General features: G+C 45.6%; 1 protein-coding gene across 1 annotated transcript in view; it reads left to right on the top strand.

Annotated features, from left to right (window-relative positions):
- LOC142578231 (uncharacterized) overlaps positions 1–10,176 on the top strand; it is a 42,803-nt gene extending 32,627 nt beyond the window's left edge. The window contains exons 7-10 of the mRNA XM_075687633.1: positions 448–507; positions 6,685–6,864; positions 7,789–7,909; positions 10,028–10,176. Of these exons, the coding sequence (XP_075543748.1) occupies positions 448–507; positions 6,685–6,864; positions 7,789–7,909; positions 10,028–10,176 (510 nt within the window). The remainder of the gene's footprint in view (positions 1–447; positions 508–6,684; positions 6,865–7,788; positions 7,910–10,027) is intronic.
- The last annotated feature ends 11,658 nt before the right edge of the window (positions 10,177–21,834 follow it).

The following is a 21,834-nucleotide window of genomic DNA, read 5'->3' as shown; positions in this document are numbered from 1 at the left end:
CAATATGGCGGTACCCATGAAAAAAAATCTATATGCTCCAGGCAGGGCAAAAATGCACAGGAACACTAATTTATAGAATTTAACCTTGAGTTCTTGCCCGCAGCTAATTAAGAACAGAAAAGACATACGTAAAAAAAAATCGGTGCTTTGCATAAAGATACTCGACATTCACTGTAGCCGTTCTACAAGTCAACCGCTACTGGGAGAACTTCTGTACTATATCCTAATACCTTAATATACCCTAATATGTCCTATTATATCCTAACTTCTCGGGCATTATGACTTCATTGTCCTAATATGACAAATTCAACGCAATAGCAATACCAGCTATGCCGGTCTTGGCGCCACGAAAGTGGTTAGGTTGTGTCGACCATGTTGCATTGCGTTTCCTGATTGTGGAAGTCGCTTTTCCAGCATCTTCACAGGTGCGTTGCTATTCTATTCCAGCTCAAGTGGTTTCTGCACCGCAGGGGACGCTTCGACAACCCAGAGTACAGTGCGAATACAGTAAGTCACAGTATTCGGCGCCCAATATTATCTCCACTCGACGTCTTCACGTGTTAAATTACGATAAGTTTTACGCATTGATCATGAAATTGTGCGTTAAACTCTGCTAGTTCGCGTTAGCATCCAGATGTTTAAGCATACACCTGCAAAACTGGCGCTTCACCCAAGTGCGTAGTCAACGTTCTTTGTTATCGTGGGTTGCAGTTCTGGGCCTCAGCACATCCCTAACCAGAAAGGGCGTCGACAGCTTTGCTTCATTAAAACTTCTTTCTGGGCGAGTTAATAATAATATTTGGGGTTTTACGTGCCAAAACCACTTTCTGATTATGAGGCACGCCGTAGTGGAGGACTCCGGAAATTTGGACCACCTGGGGTTCTTTAACGTGCACCTAAATCTAAGCACACGGGTGTTTTCGTATTTCGCCCCCATCGAAATGCGGCCGCCGTGGCCGGGATTCGATCCCGCGACCTCGTGCTCAGCAGCCCAACACCATAGCCACTGAGCAACCACGGCGGGTCTTCTGGGCGAGTTGGCTCATACTTGATTTGAATATTGTAACAGCGCTAACACATGCATCCACAAAGTAACAAGGACGAGACACAGCGCTTGTGTCTCGTCCTTGTTAGTTTGTGGATGCATGTGTTAGCGCTGTTACAATATTCAAATCAAGACAGCTTTGCTGGTTGAAGCGAAGACGAGTCAGAAGCCAAGCGCTGGGTTCAGCAGTAATAACTGGTATTTGGGGCAGCAATTGGTTAAGCACAATATGAATTTTCAATTGAATGAACATGTGCATATAGAGCAGAAAGAGAAACAAATACCGCCGGTACCTTCAACTAAGTTTTATTTCAGATAGCGTCGTGTACATATCCAGTTGCTGGCACATAAATCATAAGTCATTGGTATGCGTTCTTTCTGTGTCAGGAAGCCATAATTCTTTCTGGTTGAAAGGGGTACGGGCACATGTCTTTAGAGTTGAACGAATTCTGCCACGCACTTCTTGCTCGTAAATGGGATGACCCTATCGTAAGAGACGATTTAAAAGCATACATTACGTTAGTGAAACGCAGATGCAAACAGTACCTTTTGTTGCATCAATCAGATATTAATTGAGCATAAACTTTCGTTGACTGATGGAACATCGTCCAACCTTTCGCGGCGCTGTCGCGATTTCAAGTGTACTTCAAAGTTTGCAGACAGTACAGTTTTGTAGAGACACAAGATTGAAAAAGTTCGCCTTATGGTCGAGGCCAAGCATATCGCTAATAGCGGTAGCACGTGCGTAAGTCAGCCATAGATTATCTTGCGCAAAGAAGAATTATCTTGCTTAGTTATCTTTCCGGAGTTCGCCCATCTGTTTATTGATTGACAGGCTGTCGCGTTGCCTTCCCTTAAGCAAGCGCTGATAAGTTTTGTACCTTCTTTTCCTCCATTGTGCGCGTCCTTTCAGTTGATAGCCGTGCTTGTCCCTTCCGTTGTTGTTTGCACGCCTAACTTTCGGCATCATGAACCCCTACCAACTCGCTCAACGTCCAGGCGTTCAAGATTTCTCTCGTAAGATGTTTTAATCAGATTCCAATCTTGATTTTCAAATGTCGGGCCTCTGGCAGTATAGAATCTCTGCTTCTCCATGTCAGACAGCTGATGGAAGTGTTTTATCGTTCATATCGCCTCTAAGGGTACGGTATGAGTGAGTGAGGTTTCAATTTCTTTGTTTAGTAACGAGGAGAGGTTCTTGCGTGGCATGTTGCAGAGACGCGACCATTGATGACGCATCAATGACGTAGTCATTGTGACGCAATCATTTGTGAAGGGACAAGTCACGAAGGACTGAAAGCGCAGATCGACGTTTGTGTTTGTCGGCTTAGCATTAGCGTCATAAACAAGTAATACAAACTATATAACCTTGGACAACTTGCTGTGGCAATGCAGGTAAAAGTTACAGGGGCGGAACGTCTACACAGTCCGGCTGAACGTGACAGCGCTTTCGCTTTCTCGGAACGGCATTGGAATCAGCGTAGCTTCCACATGCGACGGTTTCGCATTTTCCCAAACGCGCGGAAGATGAAAGCAGAAAACAAAGTAAAATTTAGCGCTCTTTTGGAGTGTTTGGCCCTGTTTCGTTGCTGTAAATTACATGTTTCTGTTTTCTCTACCGCAGGATAAGCTAAGAACACGGAATTTTTTTTCAGGAGCGCATTCAGTCATGCGCGACTTGCCTCTGTAACATTTCCTTCATTGCTGCAGAAAGTTGGTCTTTCTCGTGTTCTTGTCGTTGGTAGCGCGTATATAATCATGCAGTTAATGGATTAAATTTGTCCGAAAATTCGAATAAGCGCTGTTGTATTACAAAAAGAGGCGAGAGCATCGACCATATACAATCCAAACACGTCATGCACAGTCTTAAAGTGGCGTCGCATTTATTATGACGCTGGGACAGCAAAACGTAGGGCTCGTCAAAGGCGCCATAAAAGCTGTTGTGCAGCTTTTATGGCGACAATTACTAGTGCAAACAACGACCGCCGCTTCGAGTAATTCAGTCCAAGTACTACAATTACACTACCTGCAACAAGTGAGCTTCAAAAATTCTCTGTGGGCTGAAAAAAAAGAAACTATGTTTAGATATGTAGATAGTTCCTTTGTCATTTAGCTGCGCTGCAGATGCTGAAACAATATTCTTTCAATAGTTGAAAACAAATTTCTTTGAATATTAGCACAATTTACTCAGCTATTTAAAGAAACGAAGGGCGTGTACGGTGACTCCGATTCAGAGAACGAATCTGTATACGCAGCGCACGAGAAGGTTTTTTTTTTTGCATCACAGCTGTACATGTAATGGCTGTAGGTTTTTGCAAATTTAATGGTTTCATTACACTGCTCCTTAAATAAGTCAGTATGAGTGAGTGCCGACGTTGACAGTGCAGCTTGTACACTGCGCCGCAGCTTGCTCCCAAGGCTCAGCACACAAGTGTTTTTTTGCGTTCCACTCCCATCGGAATGCAATCGCTGGGGATGGGAATTGGAACCCGCGACCCCGCGCTCGGGAGCACATCGCTTCATACCCACTGCGCCACCGCCGCGAGTACTTCTGCCATGTAACCAGTTTTTACTGGAGAGCGCATAGGTCGCTCTGTGCAGAGGATTATAAAATCTGTGACGTCACAGGCAGCTTTGGCTTAGCAAGCCTCCGCTCACACCAACCCATCCTCTTCGTAATAGCAAAAGTGTAGTGCATCAATTCAGATTAACTTTATAGTTCTCTTTTAGTGTTTCTTTTTCCGTGTTTTATTGTTTTGACCGTGCTAGCTTGGAGCCACCTCCCGCAAGCGAAATTGCTGCATGCTGAAGCTGCCTCATGCAAGCGTCGTCGTGGGCCGAGACTTAGAAGGTTCTTAAATCCGAGATGCGTGAAATATTCTAGTTTGCTTTCAAATGCGGAATGCACCATCCAGTCAACACGTCCCACATCGTAAACTCAATGTACATTCAACATTATCTAGCCGGAACGACAGCACACGTCAAGCTGGACGCACACGTACGTGGTAGATTTATTTCGGGCACTGTGTATAGACAGCAATTGCTCAGTTCGCATGAGTCATTGTTAGCTTCCTGTTTATTTGAATATCGTAGTGAAGTGGGTGCCATAACAATTAAACAATGTTTCAAGTTTCAGGTTTATTTCAGGAAAGTTAATAGAAATTGTGTGCAAACACTCGTTTCATTCTCAGCATTGTGGCAAGATGGCACAAAAGCTATACCGACGCATTAAACATATTAAATTTTGTCTACACTGAAGGACGCTGGCCTAGTATCGTATATAGCCTCACACTTTCCCCTCGATACCTCCAGATACCCGGTGCTGCAGTCAGGGAGACGCTTACTTTTTTGGGCCACCATTGTGAGTGATAAACACGAGCAGGCTCTTGCACAGCCTGCACAACCGTGTTCTGGCATGTTTTGTTATGTTTTCCCGCTGAAATGGCGACATGCCAACCGACAGCTGTTTGCCTTTATGCAAGCAGTGTGTCTGCGTGTACATTTCCGGCCACCAGATACATAAGCGCAAGATAGGAGATTCAGTGCACCGGCATTACCTGCGAGCTAGGCCGCTGCACGTGGCAAGGCTGACTGCTCGCCAACATTTCGCCCTAATCGTAACGGTTGAGCGTAGCAGCTATGATTCAACAATCACGCATTGTATTAAAAGAGTGTGCACAGCGCGCACGTGACTATATATAGTTATCCGTTTTTCGCACTTACGAGCTACCGCTACAGCACCGTCATAATAAGCAACGTCGCTCGCCTGAAGACATGCTACGTAGGCGAAGACAGTCGGGTGTCTTGAACCAAGGATGAGGTACCGGTTAACAGTGGCTGCGACAACTTATCCGAGCGTATGACTATACATACATACTCTACAGCGTTAGCGAGGCCACACTGAAGCCGTGAGATGGACGACCGCGCGTAATTGCTATACGAGCGCACGAGATATCGCGGCATGCTACGCTTCTTGGTTTGCTTCCCTCTTTTTCGTGTATACTGCCCGTACTTCGCTCTGGTGGAATCCAGAATGATGCAGGACTCAACAAGTTATTGCTCCTGCACTCAAGGCCTCGTTCGTGGTGCGAGTGCAGGAGCATATGCCAATAAATTTGATTAAATTCTGGGATTTTAAGTGCCAAATACACGATTTTGGTTATCGGGCATGCCGTAGTGGGGGACTTCGGATTAATTTGGAGCACGAGGGAATCCTCAACGTGCCCCCAATGCACGAGACGTGGGGCGTTTTTTTGGCAATTAGCCCCCATCGAAATGCGTCCACCGCGGCTGGGATTTGTTCCCGCGACCTCGTGCTACAGCTGCACAACAACACAGCCGCGAAGCCACCGCGGCGGGTGAGCGCGCCAATATATTGCACCTATCCTGTTATACGGGGAAACGACCTTGCGGTCGCAGGTCACGTTGTGCCGCGAGCAGGCTACGTGTATGTCCATACACCACCGCAAACTCAACGAGATCTGTAGCAGAGCGCACGCGGCCTGCAGATACGAACGTCCTGCGGCCTCCCGCACGTTTATCCTTCACGGTGGTTGTGTTAATCAAGTGTGCGCAAAGGGCTGTCGGCATTATGCAAAATGCATATATATAGTGCCCGAAGAGGCGATAGCCGTGCACCGACGCTTGTTACTTGGTTTGCAGAAGGGGTTGAAATCCGGGCCAGTTGGTACATAGTTGAAGGAAAAAACCAGTTACGAAAGACAAGGGACAAGAAGTCGTTGTGGTGTGAACCTCTCTCTTGTCCTTTGTCTTTTGTGACTGTTTTTTTTCATTCAACTTGTTACTTGGCTCACTGAGAGTCTCGGAGCAACCACCCTAGCAGCAAATATATATGTTTTGGTGGACGTAAGCGTATGCGCCAGCGTCGAAGAGGACGCAAGGCTGACACCGTGGAGTCGTTGGAGGAAGGTCAGCTAGACGCAGGCTGACGACACTGCCGAGGACGCACAAGAACCAGTGCTGTTCACGCTTGACGCACCTGACAATGTCCTCAATAATTTGACGCATTTTTTACTGAATAAGACGAAGGAACTGTAGGATTCTTTTTTAGCAAGTTAGATTAAATGTCAGATATTGTTCACAGCGCTAGCAATCAAAACTCTCTGGTATAGTTGTTGTGGCGGGGGGAAACGAGGACAAAGAAGCACGTACGTGCATTGTTTCTTTGGTCTCGTCTTCTCGCGCTATGATACTTATATCAGAACGCCTGATCGACTAGTTCAAGTGTGAGCTGTGCTACGAAACATGCCAAATGGCTTGAATAAGCGCGCATGAAATGTGGCCCTTTGTGTAAGGCAAGTGCAAGAATTGTCTTCTTTTACACTTCTGACTCTATAATGTTTGATAACTTCTGTTCAGACGAACTTAGGCGAACATATTTTCTCGGTCACTTGGGAAGTGGTTGGAGCACATGCTTCACCGTCGCATACAGGCAACGCCTGCGCATGCGCACGGCGTAACTTTGTGCAGCGCGCTGAAGAGCTCTTCCAGCAGCCACGCATTTGAAGACTCAGTACGAATTCTGCGTAGCCGATTAAAGGGCTCTCATTTCATAGGCTGCAGTATTATGATCTTCCGGTAACGCAGCACGCTTGTTTTATTTTTATACATGATTTCAGGTGTCGAGGTACGTCGGATTTGCCATCATCAGCTTCCTGATGACTGGGTTTAAGGTACGTTGTGCTGATATGAGTGGTACCTCTCGCTTTTTGCTACGTCGACAATATCGCAAACCCTGCTATTTCTTCCGACGTTCATCTGGGCGAGTGTTCTGCAGTGAAGCATCTGGTGCGAGGCACGTACGTCTTAGTGAATTCCTTTGTGCGTAGCCTGGATCACTTGTTGCTCTGGTTTGCGGAAAGTAGGGGTGAAACTGGTGTTCTGAAATGTTTAAAAGAAATCGCGCTTGTCATTTTTTTGGGACGAAAACAGCACTAGCTTACGGTGAGCAAGACGCGAAGGCGTTTAATCGCACTCTGCGTGGTTACATAATTGGGGTAGGAAGGACACCGCAAGCTTTAGTAGGTGCGGGTCGACTAGGTAGAACGTCGGCCGTGAATACCTGGATGGCGGGCTTGTTTCAAGTCCTCTACCGAATCCACGTTCGTGTGACGTAGATAGATTTCCTACATTACGCCGGTTGAACAGCGCAAACACAAGCATTTCCTTTCCTTTATCAAGTGTTTATGACGCTTGCTCGAATCCGTTCTAGTATGTGCTGCAGTGAACCGCTGGTTATACTTGCTTTTTATACTGTGCTCTAGTAAAGTTATTGTTCTGAATTTTCAATGTCTGGCACTTAGTTCGGGGACACGGGGACGAAGGCGTGTGCTACCGATTGGTAGGTTGGCATGTTGGTGCTACGTCCTGAATTTTCGCGTCAACTGGCGGCATCGAAACGCACTTCACGAATGCAGTTCATCGTCTGTGATGACAAAATTATATTAGCATCAATTTTCGCAAAACCCGAAGGCAAGAATGCGATTAAAGTGTAGTTCCAATGCGCATCTGACTTCATATCTGGGATGAATATTTAACGTAACCGCTTCCGAGCTCATTTTGACAAGGCGTGTAATTAAGTGACGCGCATTTCAATATACAAGGATTCGCACGAGGATAACATTCGCTTTTCGCCAATTGGGCGCACACGTGCCTCTTGTCTCCTTACACGTGTGCCACGCGTAGACCCCTCATGCTGTGTCCACCTCTGCCTAACATTTCAGGCTGTCGTCATGTTGCGCTTGTTCGAGCTGTACGACGACATAAGCGAGACGGTCAGGTTGAACACGCTAGCCGCCAAGCTTCGAGATCTGCTTGCCTACGACAAGCCCAGCTACTACGGAAGTCCGGCCCGATCGAAGGAGGCGACGTCGTTGGCCATGTAGATGAATGCTGGCCCACCGTGACGAGGCGTCTGATTGCGTGCCGTCCCATGCTCTACCTGTGAACTATGTCTACCGTGTACGACCGCTTAGCATTAAATACGTGTCCGTCATATGTGCCACTTTCACGATGCCACTTCCGCTAACGGCAACAATAAGCGCGTTACCGTGAACTGATACTCTTTGAACAAAGACCAGCAAAGTAAGTTTGTTACAAGTTCCAATAAGTATCCTGTTTCGTAACGGGAAATACATGGGAACGTCTCCGAACCGCAGAGCGCCACCACGAGACGTTTCTGCTTTATTTCTGGAGTCGTGTTCTTTCTCTACATTTTCCACGCACATAAGATTGACAATAAATCATCACGCCGGCCAGCCTAACGCACCCCCCTATCGCTGTGCGGGCCTTGATGCGAGACCTCCCCAACATACTCCCGGTGTTGCCGGCACGTACAATGACTGATGCAAAATGTTCCCATGCCGCTAGCCTGATCGTGGCGCTGTTTTCTGAGTGATCAACCTGGAACTACGTGCTTTCAAGTGGCCATTGACATCTACAATCTTTGTCATTTTCCGGGCTCGTCTACAATGGTTGTCGTTTTTATTTTTTCAATTATTTTTCAGCAGGAGTTGCAAATTCGACGGTGTAGCTCTACAACTTCCTAAGTAAAGAAATTTCGTGAGTGTTCATAACTGCAGGTTTTATTAGCTACCTACCTATGATTCACTGCCGTGCACCGCCGGTTACTGACGGCTATAGCAGAAACCTTCGAGCATTGGATTGGATTGGAGAAACTTTATTCATGCCTGCAGTTGGGCGCTCGCGCGCCCCGACGAGGGCCTACGTCATCCTCGAAGGTGCCGTTACTCGGCGCGGGTCTCCGCTCGCCGTTGCCGGCTCGCTGGGTCCGTGCCTTTCGAGCGCCTCGAGGACCTGCTGGACGGCCCAGAGCTGATCGTCTCGGTCGTAGCTCTTCGCGGCTGCCTCGAGCCGCGGTGGGAGTGTTCTTGAGTTAGCGTCTTCTGGATATTTAATGCAGTCCCACAAGATGTGCGTGTAGTCTGCGGTCCCCCTCCGGCAGACTCTGCACATATCTGTCATACAATTTGCGAGTCACATTTGTCTACTCGAACGCCCAGCCGCAAGATCACTCACCATCTCGAGCAATAGTTGTAAGACCCCAGAAGCACACAGAATCAATGTAATTTAACGTTTTTATTTTTCTCCGACCAGGATACAAATTCTTTGATAGGATACACGAGGAAAACACTGTTATCGCTGTACTTTTTCTGTATTTTTACCAATAAATAAATAAATTGAAATGGAAATCGAAATCGGTCAGCTTCATTAGGCCCATAAAACCCTGTCTTCACACTGCTTCATTGGTCCATATCTTCCTTTTCCTTGCTTTCTCGTGTTTACCAACTTCCTCATTTTCTCCGCGCGCTTCTGTGAGTGCTTCTGTGAGTACTTCCGCGAGTCCATTCTTCCGTGAAAAAAAAGGGACTTGAAAGCGTTATGTTTAAACAGGTAAATAGAAGGAGATTGTATTAGCATTACAAAAGCTTCCCCAAAATGACCCATTAGCTGTTGTTGTTACCGACTCGCTGTCTGCAAGCACAGCACTTAATGCATCTTCAAATTCAAAAATTCTGCGTTTGGTCATACCTTCGTATTAACGGCAAGTATACCAGCATTGGGTACGGAAACATCGTGGGTTGCACTTGAATGAAATGGTTGAATCACTCACACTAGCATCCTTCAACGGCCCTGTCACGTCTGTTTTGCCGACGTCAGCTTACGTCACCGCGACTAGGTACAGAAATGTCTCTATATCGCAAAATTCTACAATATCCATGCTAACATTGTCTTCTGAATTCCACCATCTTTGTTTCCCATGGAATGATAATTGGTGCCCTTCAAGGAAATTTTAAGTTTCCTTAACAAAATCGATATGTCGTATGCCGCCTCTAAATTTAACTTACGCAGGTCAGGTCTCGCTGTGTCCGCTCTACGTTCTTTTTGCAATGCACGTGAATCTGCTGAGCGTTTATTTTCCTCGTGCCGCCGATTTTTCAGACGAAGGAAATTTGCAGAAAATTCATTTTGGCAACTTGGGCGAGCAGTGCGAGGCCACGCTGCCCAGCGAATGCCCGGAGGACCAAATCTGGCTTGTCCAGCTGGCCGCCGCCGTCGCCGCCGAGACTCAAGGTCTGGCCACCGCCTGAGGAAGGGAGGCTCCAGTGGGGCTAGTCTCGCGCGACCCCCCCCCCCCCCCCCTCTCTTGACCCCAGCAAGGATTTCGAATAAAGTATTCTCTCTGTCGCTATCGCTAACCTCGCCGACCATTCTTTCTTTGGGGGCGACTTCACTGGGATCCAGCCCCAGGAATGCTTTTCTCGCAGTTTACAATTTTATTAGAGAGAGAAAAAGAGTATCTTGCTGGGGGACTTTCTAAAGTTAGCAATTATTTTTATTCACTTCTTTATGTTCAATTATTTTATCTCAAAATTCTTAAAAATATTTTAAATTTATAAACCACACTTCTTGCTCCCACGCTCTACTATTCAAATTTAGTTTTCTTTTTATTGTAAGCATACTGGGAACCGCCTGCTTCTTGGCCGGTCTCCCATAGTGGGTATGCGCCAGGGTTAGGAAACAAGACAAGACAAGAAGAAGTGTTCTATGCCTTTGAAGGCGCTTGGACGTTGAACTGCCTTGGAAGGGCGAGACCAAAGCGCAGATTCCTCATGAGCAGGGTGGTGGCTCTCAACTTGATAGTGACTGTCTGCTTTGTAAGTCGCTCTTTATGCTCATTGGGAAATGCTTTAGATGCTAGGTGCTGCTATCTTGGCCCACGGCATGGTAAGCGGCAGCGATATATCTGTCGGGACGCTTAAAGGTGCCAGCTGAGGGCCTTGCTTTAGGAGTTTGTCTATCATGGGTCGGTGGAGCTCCCGTCGACTTTCTGGGGAAATCAGTAGCTGCTACCGCAAAGCATAAAGAGCTAATGCTTTGCCAGCATAGTTTTCTCGCGTGTGAACGATAATAGACGATGTTAACTGGTGGTTAAAATGTGACAATAGTTTGTTTCGCACATTTTCTGCGAAAGAGCGAGGATAGAGGAACTATGTTTTGATTTTCGTGGAAGGCGACTATATAACAGTCTCGGCTGAAACGTTTTTCACACAGTACAACCGTTACGTACACTGTTACGTGCCATATTTTAGGAGATGGTACGCAGCCGATGCGTACCATCTCCATCCATAAACCATATGCTTGTACCATCCATAAACAATATGATACAAGCCACGTACGGAAACATCACAATAAATCACAAGGAAACCAGATAGGAAGGTTTCAGCATTGTTACAATATTTCGATCGTCTGATGCCCACCTGTTCAACATTTCATAAATTGAAATTGGGTCGGCAAGCTTGGTTACACAAGCAGTTTCAGAGGCCCACGTCTGTGGTCCTTAATTTACTGCTGGGGAGTGTATGATGTCGTTTATTATTATTATTATTATTATTATTATTATTATTATTATTATTATTATTATTATTATTATTATTATTATTATTATTATTATTATTATTAATATTCCTTCATAGTCATTGACTTCTGTTTTTCCTACAGTGTGTCAATTGCTTTTCGGTGCTCGAGAATTCTCAATCACTGGCACAAGGAAACCGCCTCCGGGTCAGCTTGAGCAGCGAGTCAGCGAAAACCTTCAGCGGTAAGACCGTTCTAAATGCACGAACGTAGCTGGGATCCGGGCGAGGCTCGTTCGAGGGTCGGAGCAACTGTTCGTAGGAGTCACGAAAGCAATTTTCTTGGACTTATCAGAACCAGAGCTTCGAACCTATCTTCCTGCTTCCTGTTACAGGCCCTACCGTTTTTTCACCGCACAGGTGGCCACCAACTTACAGGGTCATTCCAGCCAAATTACGCCAAGCGTTCAACTCGATCGTATTCGATTTCGTTTAAGAAATCATCGCTCTCATTATCAGGAAGGGTTTTGAAAAGTATTTTGTGTATGCGCTATCTTGATTTCTCGGAGAGGGGCAAATTGTGATGTTCAATATTGCGATAACTTGGCACCTCAATATGATTCCTAAGTTTTTCCTGGTATATAATGCCATTTCATTTTTCCTTTACATGAGATGAAGAAGTACAGTGTTACAGAGATTTGAGGCTTGTTATATAATGTAAAAACTTTATATACGGTACACTTAATAGCAAGGCATAGCGATTATTGCTTCAGTAAGATTTGCCAAAACGTTTTTTGTAGATAGAAAAAAAATGGTGTGAACATGCGTAAAAGGCGGGACTTCCGTCATCTGTTCAGATGCTAGTTTTGCGCTGGTATTTTTTGTATTGCAACACAGGATGTAGTTGATTGAACAGCGTGACGCAGTGAAATTCGTGAAAAAAAAAATAACTTTTCGTTCCAACTACAGTGCTGCTCCGTACTGCAACTTCACTGTAATACAGTATTGAATGCAGTGAAGGTGCTGTACGGAGCAAAGCTGCAGGCACTGCAATGCAAATTCAAAAAAATATTTTGATGACATTGGAAAAAAAAAATATCATTCCACTCAGACATTATGACATAACTTTTGTATAATCCTGTTGGGAAATGCATTGTATGTTGTGCTGGATGTAACAGTAACATGAGATAGTGTATTTGCCAGCGGGATGCAGTGATTTTTTTTTTTCATCAGCTCGCTCCACCTGCATCGTTCCTCCATACTGTAGCTTCACTGCATTACAGCTATTATGCTGTGAAGGTGCAGTACGGAGCAAAGTTGTAGGCAGTGCAATTCGTCGGAGATTTGAATGAAATAAATTATTCCTGGCATTAAGCAAAAACATTATTTCACTAAAAATTCTGATATGAGTGTTACGTTATCCTGTAGTGAAATGGCCCGCATTTTGGGCAGGACGGAACAATTATGCTGGGATAGGCAGTCGGAAAGACCTAATCGGACGTTTTCAACTGAAAAGTGTAGTTAGTGCGTCCAAAGAACAAGGTTACCGCGTCTCACATTCTGCTTTGGGGATGGGACCAGTCTTGGAAGGGTAAACCAGCATTCTTATATCGCGAGCTGTGTAGTCGGCGAGAGAAACCCAGCAAATGCTGCCTCACAATGAACGGAGCTGGTGGCGCCCTCTGATTTTTCTCAGACAGAACACATGGAGATCGTGCCAGTAGTTACCGGGTGCCATCGACGCAGCGCGAAACATAAATAAAAGAACACATAAATAATAGTAATAATAAACATAGAAATCAATGAAGGGAAACCCTACTGTTCCTAGTGAATAAAATTTATCGTTTTACAGCGAAGCTCTCAAGGGGAGCTCGGCAGTGGTTATCGAGCGGCCTCGGCAATAGTAAAGAAGAGCCAAGTAAATTGAAGTTACGGTTTTCGCTGATCAAATATTCACTGTGTGTGTTATGTTGTGGGGCGAATGTAGTTGAAGCTGAAGCCAGTCAGCTAATTGCTCTTACTCTTGGCACTACAACTTGGTACGTGAGCGTTATTCGGCAGGTCCATGTACTTCTTACCCGTATATGTATCCCATGTAGCATGCAATTTTAACTGCTCCAGCTTTCTTTCTTTCTTTCTTTCTTTCTTTCTTTCTTTCTTTCTTTCTTTCTTTCTTTCTTTCTTTCTTTCTTTCTTTCTTTCTTTCTTTCTTTCTTTTTTACTAGTAGTCGCAGTAATAGCAATACATGGCCTTGTAGGTTGTCTTATGCATATTAGAAGGCACACTGGAGCAGTATGCCGAAAAAATTTTAGAGTACTGAAGTAATACTGAAGTACTGATATACTGAAGTAATACTGAAGTAAGACCTCTTTTATAATGTTTTATATTATTATCTCTATTCACACATAACAACCTTCTAGTAATCTGGGCCCGTATTCACAACAAGTTCTTGCGCTAGAATAGTTCTAAAGGTAAAATTTGGGTCAATGTTGATGCTGCAGATATTAACGAAGGCAGCCGGCCAATGGGAAAGAGCACGTATGAATGACGGGCTTTGTGAATTCGGCCCCATGTTTTGATCCGCTTCCACGACGTAACTGCGGCGATGGTGCTCGAATTGGGCCGAGTCGGACCTATCAAAACAGTGGCCTGCATTTTAGCGGCGAAGGTCAGGCCAATCGTGTACCACCTTTGGTTTCGAACTTGAGGTGGGCTGGCACTTACGAATGTCGTACCTCCACGCTCTCTCCCTCTCCCCCCTTCCATAACCCTCCCCCACGCTCCTTCCCCCGTGCTCGCGCACAACGAGTTCCCTTCCTCCATCGCAGGTCTCGCAGTTCTGGCCGCCGTGCTGTACGTAACCATATTCTCCTCAACACTCAGCTGCATCTCCGACGTGGTCTTCATCTGCTTTCAATGCACGGTAATGTCTCTATAAGCTCGCTGTGAGGTTGTTTGTTCAGGCGTACTGAAATGGTATAAATCGGGTCTAATGGCTAGCTAGTGTATGACAAAGAAGAGTGCGAATAAAAAAGGATGACCAAGAAACGCGACACGAGCGCTCGTGTCCTGTTCCTTTCTCGTCCCTTGTTTATTCGCGCTATTCTTCCTTATAGAATGGAATGCCAACTCTTCCAGCGTTCAGTACCTCTAGTACCTGCTATCGAAACCGGCAAATGTTGCCCGACAGCAGGTTGCGCTGCAAATGTGGACAAGGGCATATAGAAAGCGAAAAAAAAAAGGAAAACAAACTTGACAGGACGCTTGTTTTAATTGTTCTTGCTGTGATAGCACTAAAGGGCCTGAAGAAAGCAGCTTTTGATTAGACGTGCTTGCCTAAGCAAAAAGTGTAAACACCAAATTCTAAGTCAGTGTCCTTCGCTACCAAGAAAGAAAGCCTGTAGATGATGTTGAGCATTCCTGCTCACCTTACCGTGGAGGAGGTTTTAATGGTCCTTCATTAGATGTGCGCGTGAGAACTGTTCAAACTGGGAAAGTTACCTTCTTAGTCATGTCATGCATCTTACAGAATAATTGGCGCGCACATCGGCTCGGGTCACGCGACATTAAAGTCTATTTTCTATACCTGAATACACGTATATCCCTGATTAAATAGCAAGTACAAAGTCCATACGGCGACGGTGCGGAACGTTATGCTACGAACAGATATCTTGCAACTTTATTTACACGTGGTCTACTAACGAACTGTAATCTCGGTGGGTAAATCTTACATTTCAATAACCTGGAGAAAATACCTTTGTTCCCCTTCACAATTTGTCGTTCCTGCTTCAAGTAGTCACTTAGTATAAGTTCATGCTCGTGTACGTACTAGCGACCTTTAAGTAACTTAAACTCTACATCTTACAGTCAAATTTCCGTTCTGAATGAGAAAGAAAATACAGAGAATCGTACCTTATCCATAAGTTCAAGTCATTGCAACCAATAGGCATAAACGCTTCAAAGGGAGCTTTAGAATCTATTCGCTAAGCTAAACTTCAAGATATAGGCAACAGCACTTAGTTTGATTTCTTGGCGTATCGCCCCCCCCCCGCTTTTTTCCCCTTTTCTTTCCTTTTCATTCTCTTTTTTTTTCTTTTTTTTTTTTTTTGTCAGCCGGCGTGTCAGACGCCCTTGACACGCCGGCTAACGCGCGTGCGTTGACAGACCGTGGTGGGGAGGCCCTGGCTTTGACCTTGTACACAGCGTTCCTTTACTCTCAATTCGACACGCTAACACATTTTCCCTCGTTTCCGCATCCTCCCGCCTCACACCCTCTCCCCTTTAGAAGAGCCCCACCTATATATATCTATACCATAGAGAAAGAAAAAAAAAATGTATATACTGTGGCGAGGAAAGCATACGTCGCCTTGAAGAAGACAAGTCCACTTGTCGAAACGTTGGCTCCAGCATTCACCTTGTTCACGTTTTGCTCAGTGTCTTCCCTAATTTGTCATTTACAAAATTTTCAGGGGAACCAGAACTGTTTCAAGGTTTTCTTACTCTGGAATGCCATCGACATCTTAATCACCTTTGTGTGCGACATCGCGCTGTATTACATGGTGCAGTCCGTGACCAACGAGGTGAGCTTGGCGTGGGAAAAACATAAGGATATAAACATACGTAAATTGGTAACTTTTTTGATCATACCATGAGCATTGTCACCCAAGAGATTAGCAGTTCGCTTATATTATACCCTTTTATAAAAGAATAAACTGCGACGAAGTATTAGTGAACTTAGAGGTACCTCTACTGCTACATGACAACATTCAAGCGTCTAATTTGGGCAAATACTAATACTGCGTGTATAGCTATGTGCTCGTAATCAGCCACTAAAACTATATGTGTGCTCAGGCTGATACAGTCTTGCAGGAATGATCTACACTCAAGCGAGTTCTGTGCGCTGAAAAGAAACAAAAGGTAGGTTTTGTGCGGCCGAGATAACTATATGAAAGGAAACTTAAAAATTGGCGTTTAATAGACCATGGCAGATCAACGCCTGTAATAAGCAGCCTAAATTGAATGATCTACGGGAAATATACTTGGGCCACACTCACAAGTCATGGGTCGAATCCAGACGTTGCAAGCAATAGTTGCTTTCAAACAAATATGGTGTTGCTTCTTACTTTGCTGTTGAGTGCACATAATACATTTGTCGCAGCTCAAACGCAACGTTGGCAGGCCTGTTTAGATTGATTTCGCGATGCCTGAAGAGGCAACAATGAAGCGGGTTTCTTTCAGATCTTCTACTAAGCAGAAGAGCTCGAGAATTTGTTGCACAAGCCTCGTGTCATTACAGTAACCTGTTATCCTTGACGGCAGGCATTAAAATTCTGACCACGTTGCGTTGCGCACGCCGAAGCGACACTTAATTTCCCAATAGGTATCCTGTAGATGCTTATTCTGTTTCTTGTTGTCCTCGAGAAATGTGTTAAATTCAAACCACGGCCATGAAAACAGGTAGTTCCTGTGTTTTCCATCCAAAACATCAAGCACTCCCGTATAAACGGTACATAAAATAAAATAAGCAAACCGAGGTGTTAAATAGCAATGAATGGTGCCAGAACTCGCAAATCCTGTTTGATGCGTCATTTTTTTATGGCGCACGATGACGTCAGTGTTTTACTAGCGCTTCCTTTTTTTTCATTTTATATTGCATGAGCAGCAAGAAGTTGAAATTAATGGTGTGGTATGCAGCCTTACGCGGGCTATATTCATCATCCGCTTACAACAAAAAAAAAGCGTAATATGCATAGACAAATACTGAATCAGAACAGCCGGATAAGCAGAAGGGGCTGAGGAAAAAAAACAGGGCTGCAGCCACGTTGATATGGGGGCTGTATACGCAAGGCCCCTCTCTGTGACGAACGGAATAGAGCGAGGAGTTGTCAGCGACCGTCCCTTTATAACGCGTGTCTCCGCGACTGCAATCGATGCAACTGCAAGCTTTATGCCAGAGCTTCTCGCGTTCTATCACGTGCTGGATCCTGCCGTTCTACAGTAGATAACTGCGATTGCTCTGAAGAAGCTGGCATTCCACCTGACGCGAGTGGCCAAGACGTCTGAGGAAATTTTTTATTTGATCAATGCCGCCGTTGATGACATGATATGTTTGCGCCTTAGTTTTTCTGTTACCACTATAAATTTCGCGACGCTCTGAGCCCCATTCAATAAAAAACAAGGGGGTTATACAAGGTGTCCCAACTATCGTGCACCAAGATTCAAAGATACGCAAAAGCCACGTAGCTGGGCAGAACCAAGGTAATGTTGTTTGCTGTCCCTCGGAGATAGATTACTTTTTGCATTCCGCGTAATTGCGTGTTTAGTATTAATTAACGAATTAACTTCTCAAATATCACAAATTAAAAGTGTCAATGAGAAAATTGTAGAGCAACGTGAAACACTCCCGATACACCTTTCCGTTGATAAATACGTGCTACATAAAAGTATTTTTCCGGGCGTGAAAGAAGCCCCCGAATACACGCAAAGTGCCTCGAGCGTCCATTCACGCGGCAACATTGCTGTAGAAGGGTTGAAATCTGGGCCAGTTGGTACATACTTGAACGAAAAAACCAGTCAAAAACACAAAGGACAAGAGGAGAGGTTCACACCACAACGACTGGACTATCAACTGAGGTTTATTAGAATCGGTGTAGTCCCAGCAAGGCCAGCAGAGCATGCGCAACTGCATCATCGCTAATCACATAGTGTGAAAAGACAAGAAACGCTTCTATCGTGACCGACTTAGAAATTCAAATTCTTTTTCAAGTAAGCGCACCGAGGTTGTACTAACGCAGTCATCACCTAATAAACTGATGTAGTACGCTTCCAAGATTTCCCGCTCTTCTTTGCCCTTGCCCCTACCAAGAATCGTCACATTGCTAAACAAAGGATAACAACCACACTCATTGCAATGGCGAGGCAAGTTTGCACTGTTATCTGACCCCAGGGAGGAGTGGTGCTCACGCAGGCGGTCATTAATACATCGACCGGTTTGGCCTATGTAAAATCTTTCGCACGTGAGAGGGAACTTATAGACAACCCCTGCAGCACATGCCGTAAAACGGTTTTCATGCTGCGTTGTGCAAACGTGGTTCCTTGCCCTGCCTCGAGAAATGCGCGAGCACAGACCTGAAAGCTTACAAGGGGCAGAAAACACAACACTTACTCCCTGCTTGGCGGCAACCTTCTTGATATTGTGGCTCACTTTATGCACATACGGCATAACTTCAAGTTTCCTACGTTCAGTTGCCCCACCATCTGCCAGCTTCGTGCATTCCTTCTTTAGCCTCTGAAGCAGCGATTCAGCCACCGCTTTCAAAAGAGGCGGAGAGAACCCTGCGGCCTCTAAACGTTGGGATTGTGCGTCAAAGCTACTTTTAATGGCGTGGTGACAGCTTCTTTCAAGTGCATTGCGGAAACAATTCATTGCAATCCCTCTTTTTACAATCTTTGAATGTGCAGATCCAAATGGTAAAAGAGCTTTCTTGCCCCTAGGTGAAAACATCCAGCACAAATGCCCGTCATCAAGGAATGTTAGTTGCAGTTCTAGGAACCTGATGGAATGATTGCTAGGAAGTTCATGAGTGAAATTAAGAGTGCGTGAAGAAGCTTTAAAAGCAGTCAATACATCGTCTACTGCTGCGGGCAGAGTGAGATTTGGTAAAAGCTCTAAAAGTACTAAAAAATCGTCCACATACCTAAAAACTTTGCATACACGCTTGTTTAAAAGGAAGCCTTGAAGTTTCCTGTCAAATTTTGCTAAAAATATCTGGGAAAGCACCCGCCGTGGTTGCTCAGTGGCTATGGTGTTGGGCTGCTGAGCACGAGGTCGCGGGATCGAATCCCGGCCACGGCGGCCGCATTTCGATGGGGGCGAAATGCGAAAACACCCGTGTGCTTAGATTTAGGTGCACGTTAAAGAACCCCAGGTGGTCAAAATTTCCGGAGTCCTCCACTACGGCGTGCCTCATAATCAGAAAGTGGTTTTGGCACGTAAAACCCCAAATATTATTATTATTATCTGGGAAAGCACTGGGGCAACACTAGAGCCAATACATATTCCTTTTTTCTGAAGGAACAAGGAACCTTTGAATTCAACAACAGTGGATGACAGATAAAAGGACAGGAGCTCTAGAAAGGCATCCACCGACATACCACATGCATTCTGGAAGTTTACAGCACTGCAGTGATCAATAAGTTCACGCACAGCTACAAAGCTTCGCTGCTGTAGCGAAGAACTTCGAGTCTACAAATCGGAAGCCCTCAAGATTGAAGACGGCAGCGGTGAAGCTCCTGAAAGAAAACAACTTGGAAAAACTTTCGCGAAGTGTCATGAATTGCAAGGGAAACTGCCTGCAAGTGTTCTTTTCAGCAAAAACACACAAGGTGGGTTGCCCTCTGAGAGCCATCATCACGGAGACAGGTTCATGGCAGAAGTTAGTGAGTCAGTTTCTTCAGCGACAGTTGACGGCCCTCCCAGTGCAGGATCCATTCAGCGTGGCTAGCTCGGCAGCGGTGGTAGAGGACCTTAAGAGTGGGATCCCTGGTGCCAACATGGCCTTTTCAGTTGACATTGAAGACCTCTTCTACAGCATTCCCCATGATGAACTCTTTGTACCTGCAAGCCCCTTGTAAGCTTTCGGGTCTGTGCTCGCGCATTTCTCGAGGCAGGGCAAGGAACCACGTTTGCACAACGCAGCATGAAAACCGTTTTACGGCATGTGCTGCAGGGGTTGTCTATAAGTTCCCTCTCACGCGCGAAAGATTTTACATAGGTCAAACCGGTCGATGTATTAATGACCGCCTGCGTGAGCACCACTCCTCCCTGGGGTCAGATAAAAGTGCAAACTTGCCTCGCCATTGCAATGAGTGTGGTTGTTATCCTTTGTTTAGCAATGTGGCGATTCTTGGTAGGGGCAAGAGCAAAGAAGAGCGGGAAATCTTGGAAGCGTACTACATCTGTTTATTAGGTGATGACTGCGTTAGTACAACCTCGGTGCGCTTACTTGAAAAAGAATTTGAATTTCTAAGTCGGTCACGATAGAAGCGTTTCTTGTCTTTTCACACTATGTGATTAGCGATGATGCAGTTGCGCATGCTCTGCTGGCCTTGCTGGGACTACACCGATTCTAATAAACCTCAGTTGATAGTCCAGTCGTTGTGGTGTGAACCTCTCCTCTTGTCCTTTGTGTTTTTGACTGGTTTTTTCGTTCAAACATTGCTGTATGTTGCTCTTACAATTTTCTCATTGACATTTTTCATCTAGCTATAACATTTGAGAACGTGATTAATTAAGGCTAATTATATAATAAGGCCTAATGCAAAATATAATCTGAGTATCTCCAAGCGACGGCAAACAACCTCTAACAGGATATATATATGTATATATATATAGTTTTTCATTGGACGCCAATCATGCTACTCTACCTGACAAGGAACAGCATTGCTATAGGGCTTCACCCTGAATGTATGTATTGCCTGGTTCAGGATGCAAGGTAAATAAATCTGTAATGGTTTGTTATATTTAAATGACAATGTAGTACTTGGTTGAGGACGAAAAACTCCTGGTGCATTAAGAGATGGACAACTATACCGCGTATATAGTCGCCCGTTCATTCTTTGACGGTGTTCACGCGGCGCTTTCTCTGTTTTCAGGGGTGAACCGGCTTAACCTTGCACTGTGCAATATGTGGGGATGCGCGACTCACGCGCGTCCCCAGTTATCTTGTTTTCCCCCATCTCCTGCAATCCCGCTTCGCCGCGTGGCCTGCGTGACGCCCGCGGCGGTCGATGTGGTTGAAGCGCGGTGCGAGAGATGGCGCGAGTGTTGCGCTGCTAACGCAGCCGACAGGCGGGGCTACTTGGGCGCCGGAAGAGAAGGCGCTCTCTCTCTTGGGGTTCGGGAAGCAAGCGGGACGGACATCTGCCGTGCTGCGCGTGCGCCGACCCATGCTTCTGCGAGACTGTCTCGCGTGGCCGCCTTCGAACGCGCCACCGTTGGCGTGACCGTACACGCGAACGACCAAGCGTTGGGATCCAGCATGGGGCGAACATATTCGCTCGCTATGCGGTCACGGGGAGTCGGACTTCTAGATTTGTCGCGCGCCCATCGGCATGTTTTGTGGATAGCAACTCGGCTAGCAGGCATTGATCTATGAAAGGTGCAATAAATGCCCTTGTGATTGTTTGCACTACTGTGTTGTCGTTCCTTTGTCCCAAGAGCACGGGTGTGAGAGACCCCACAAATATTAACCGCCATACAAGACAGCCTGATGATGCACCGTGAGCTTCTTTGAGATGGTGCCGAAGGAAGCCTAGGCCAGTGTTGACAGTGTTCTTGAGTGGAATGATGTCTAACTCTCCGCCATGTGGTAGAGATAACGGTAACATTT

Source organism: Dermacentor variabilis, chromosome 4 (assembly GCF_050947875.1).
Source record: "Dermacentor variabilis isolate Ectoservices chromosome 4, ASM5094787v1, whole genome shotgun sequence".
Classification (NCBI taxonomy): domain Eukaryota; kingdom Metazoa; phylum Arthropoda; class Arachnida; order Ixodida; family Ixodidae; genus Dermacentor; species Dermacentor variabilis.
Note: the sequence above shows the minus strand (reverse complement) of the source record. Positions and strands in the feature narration are given on the sequence as shown.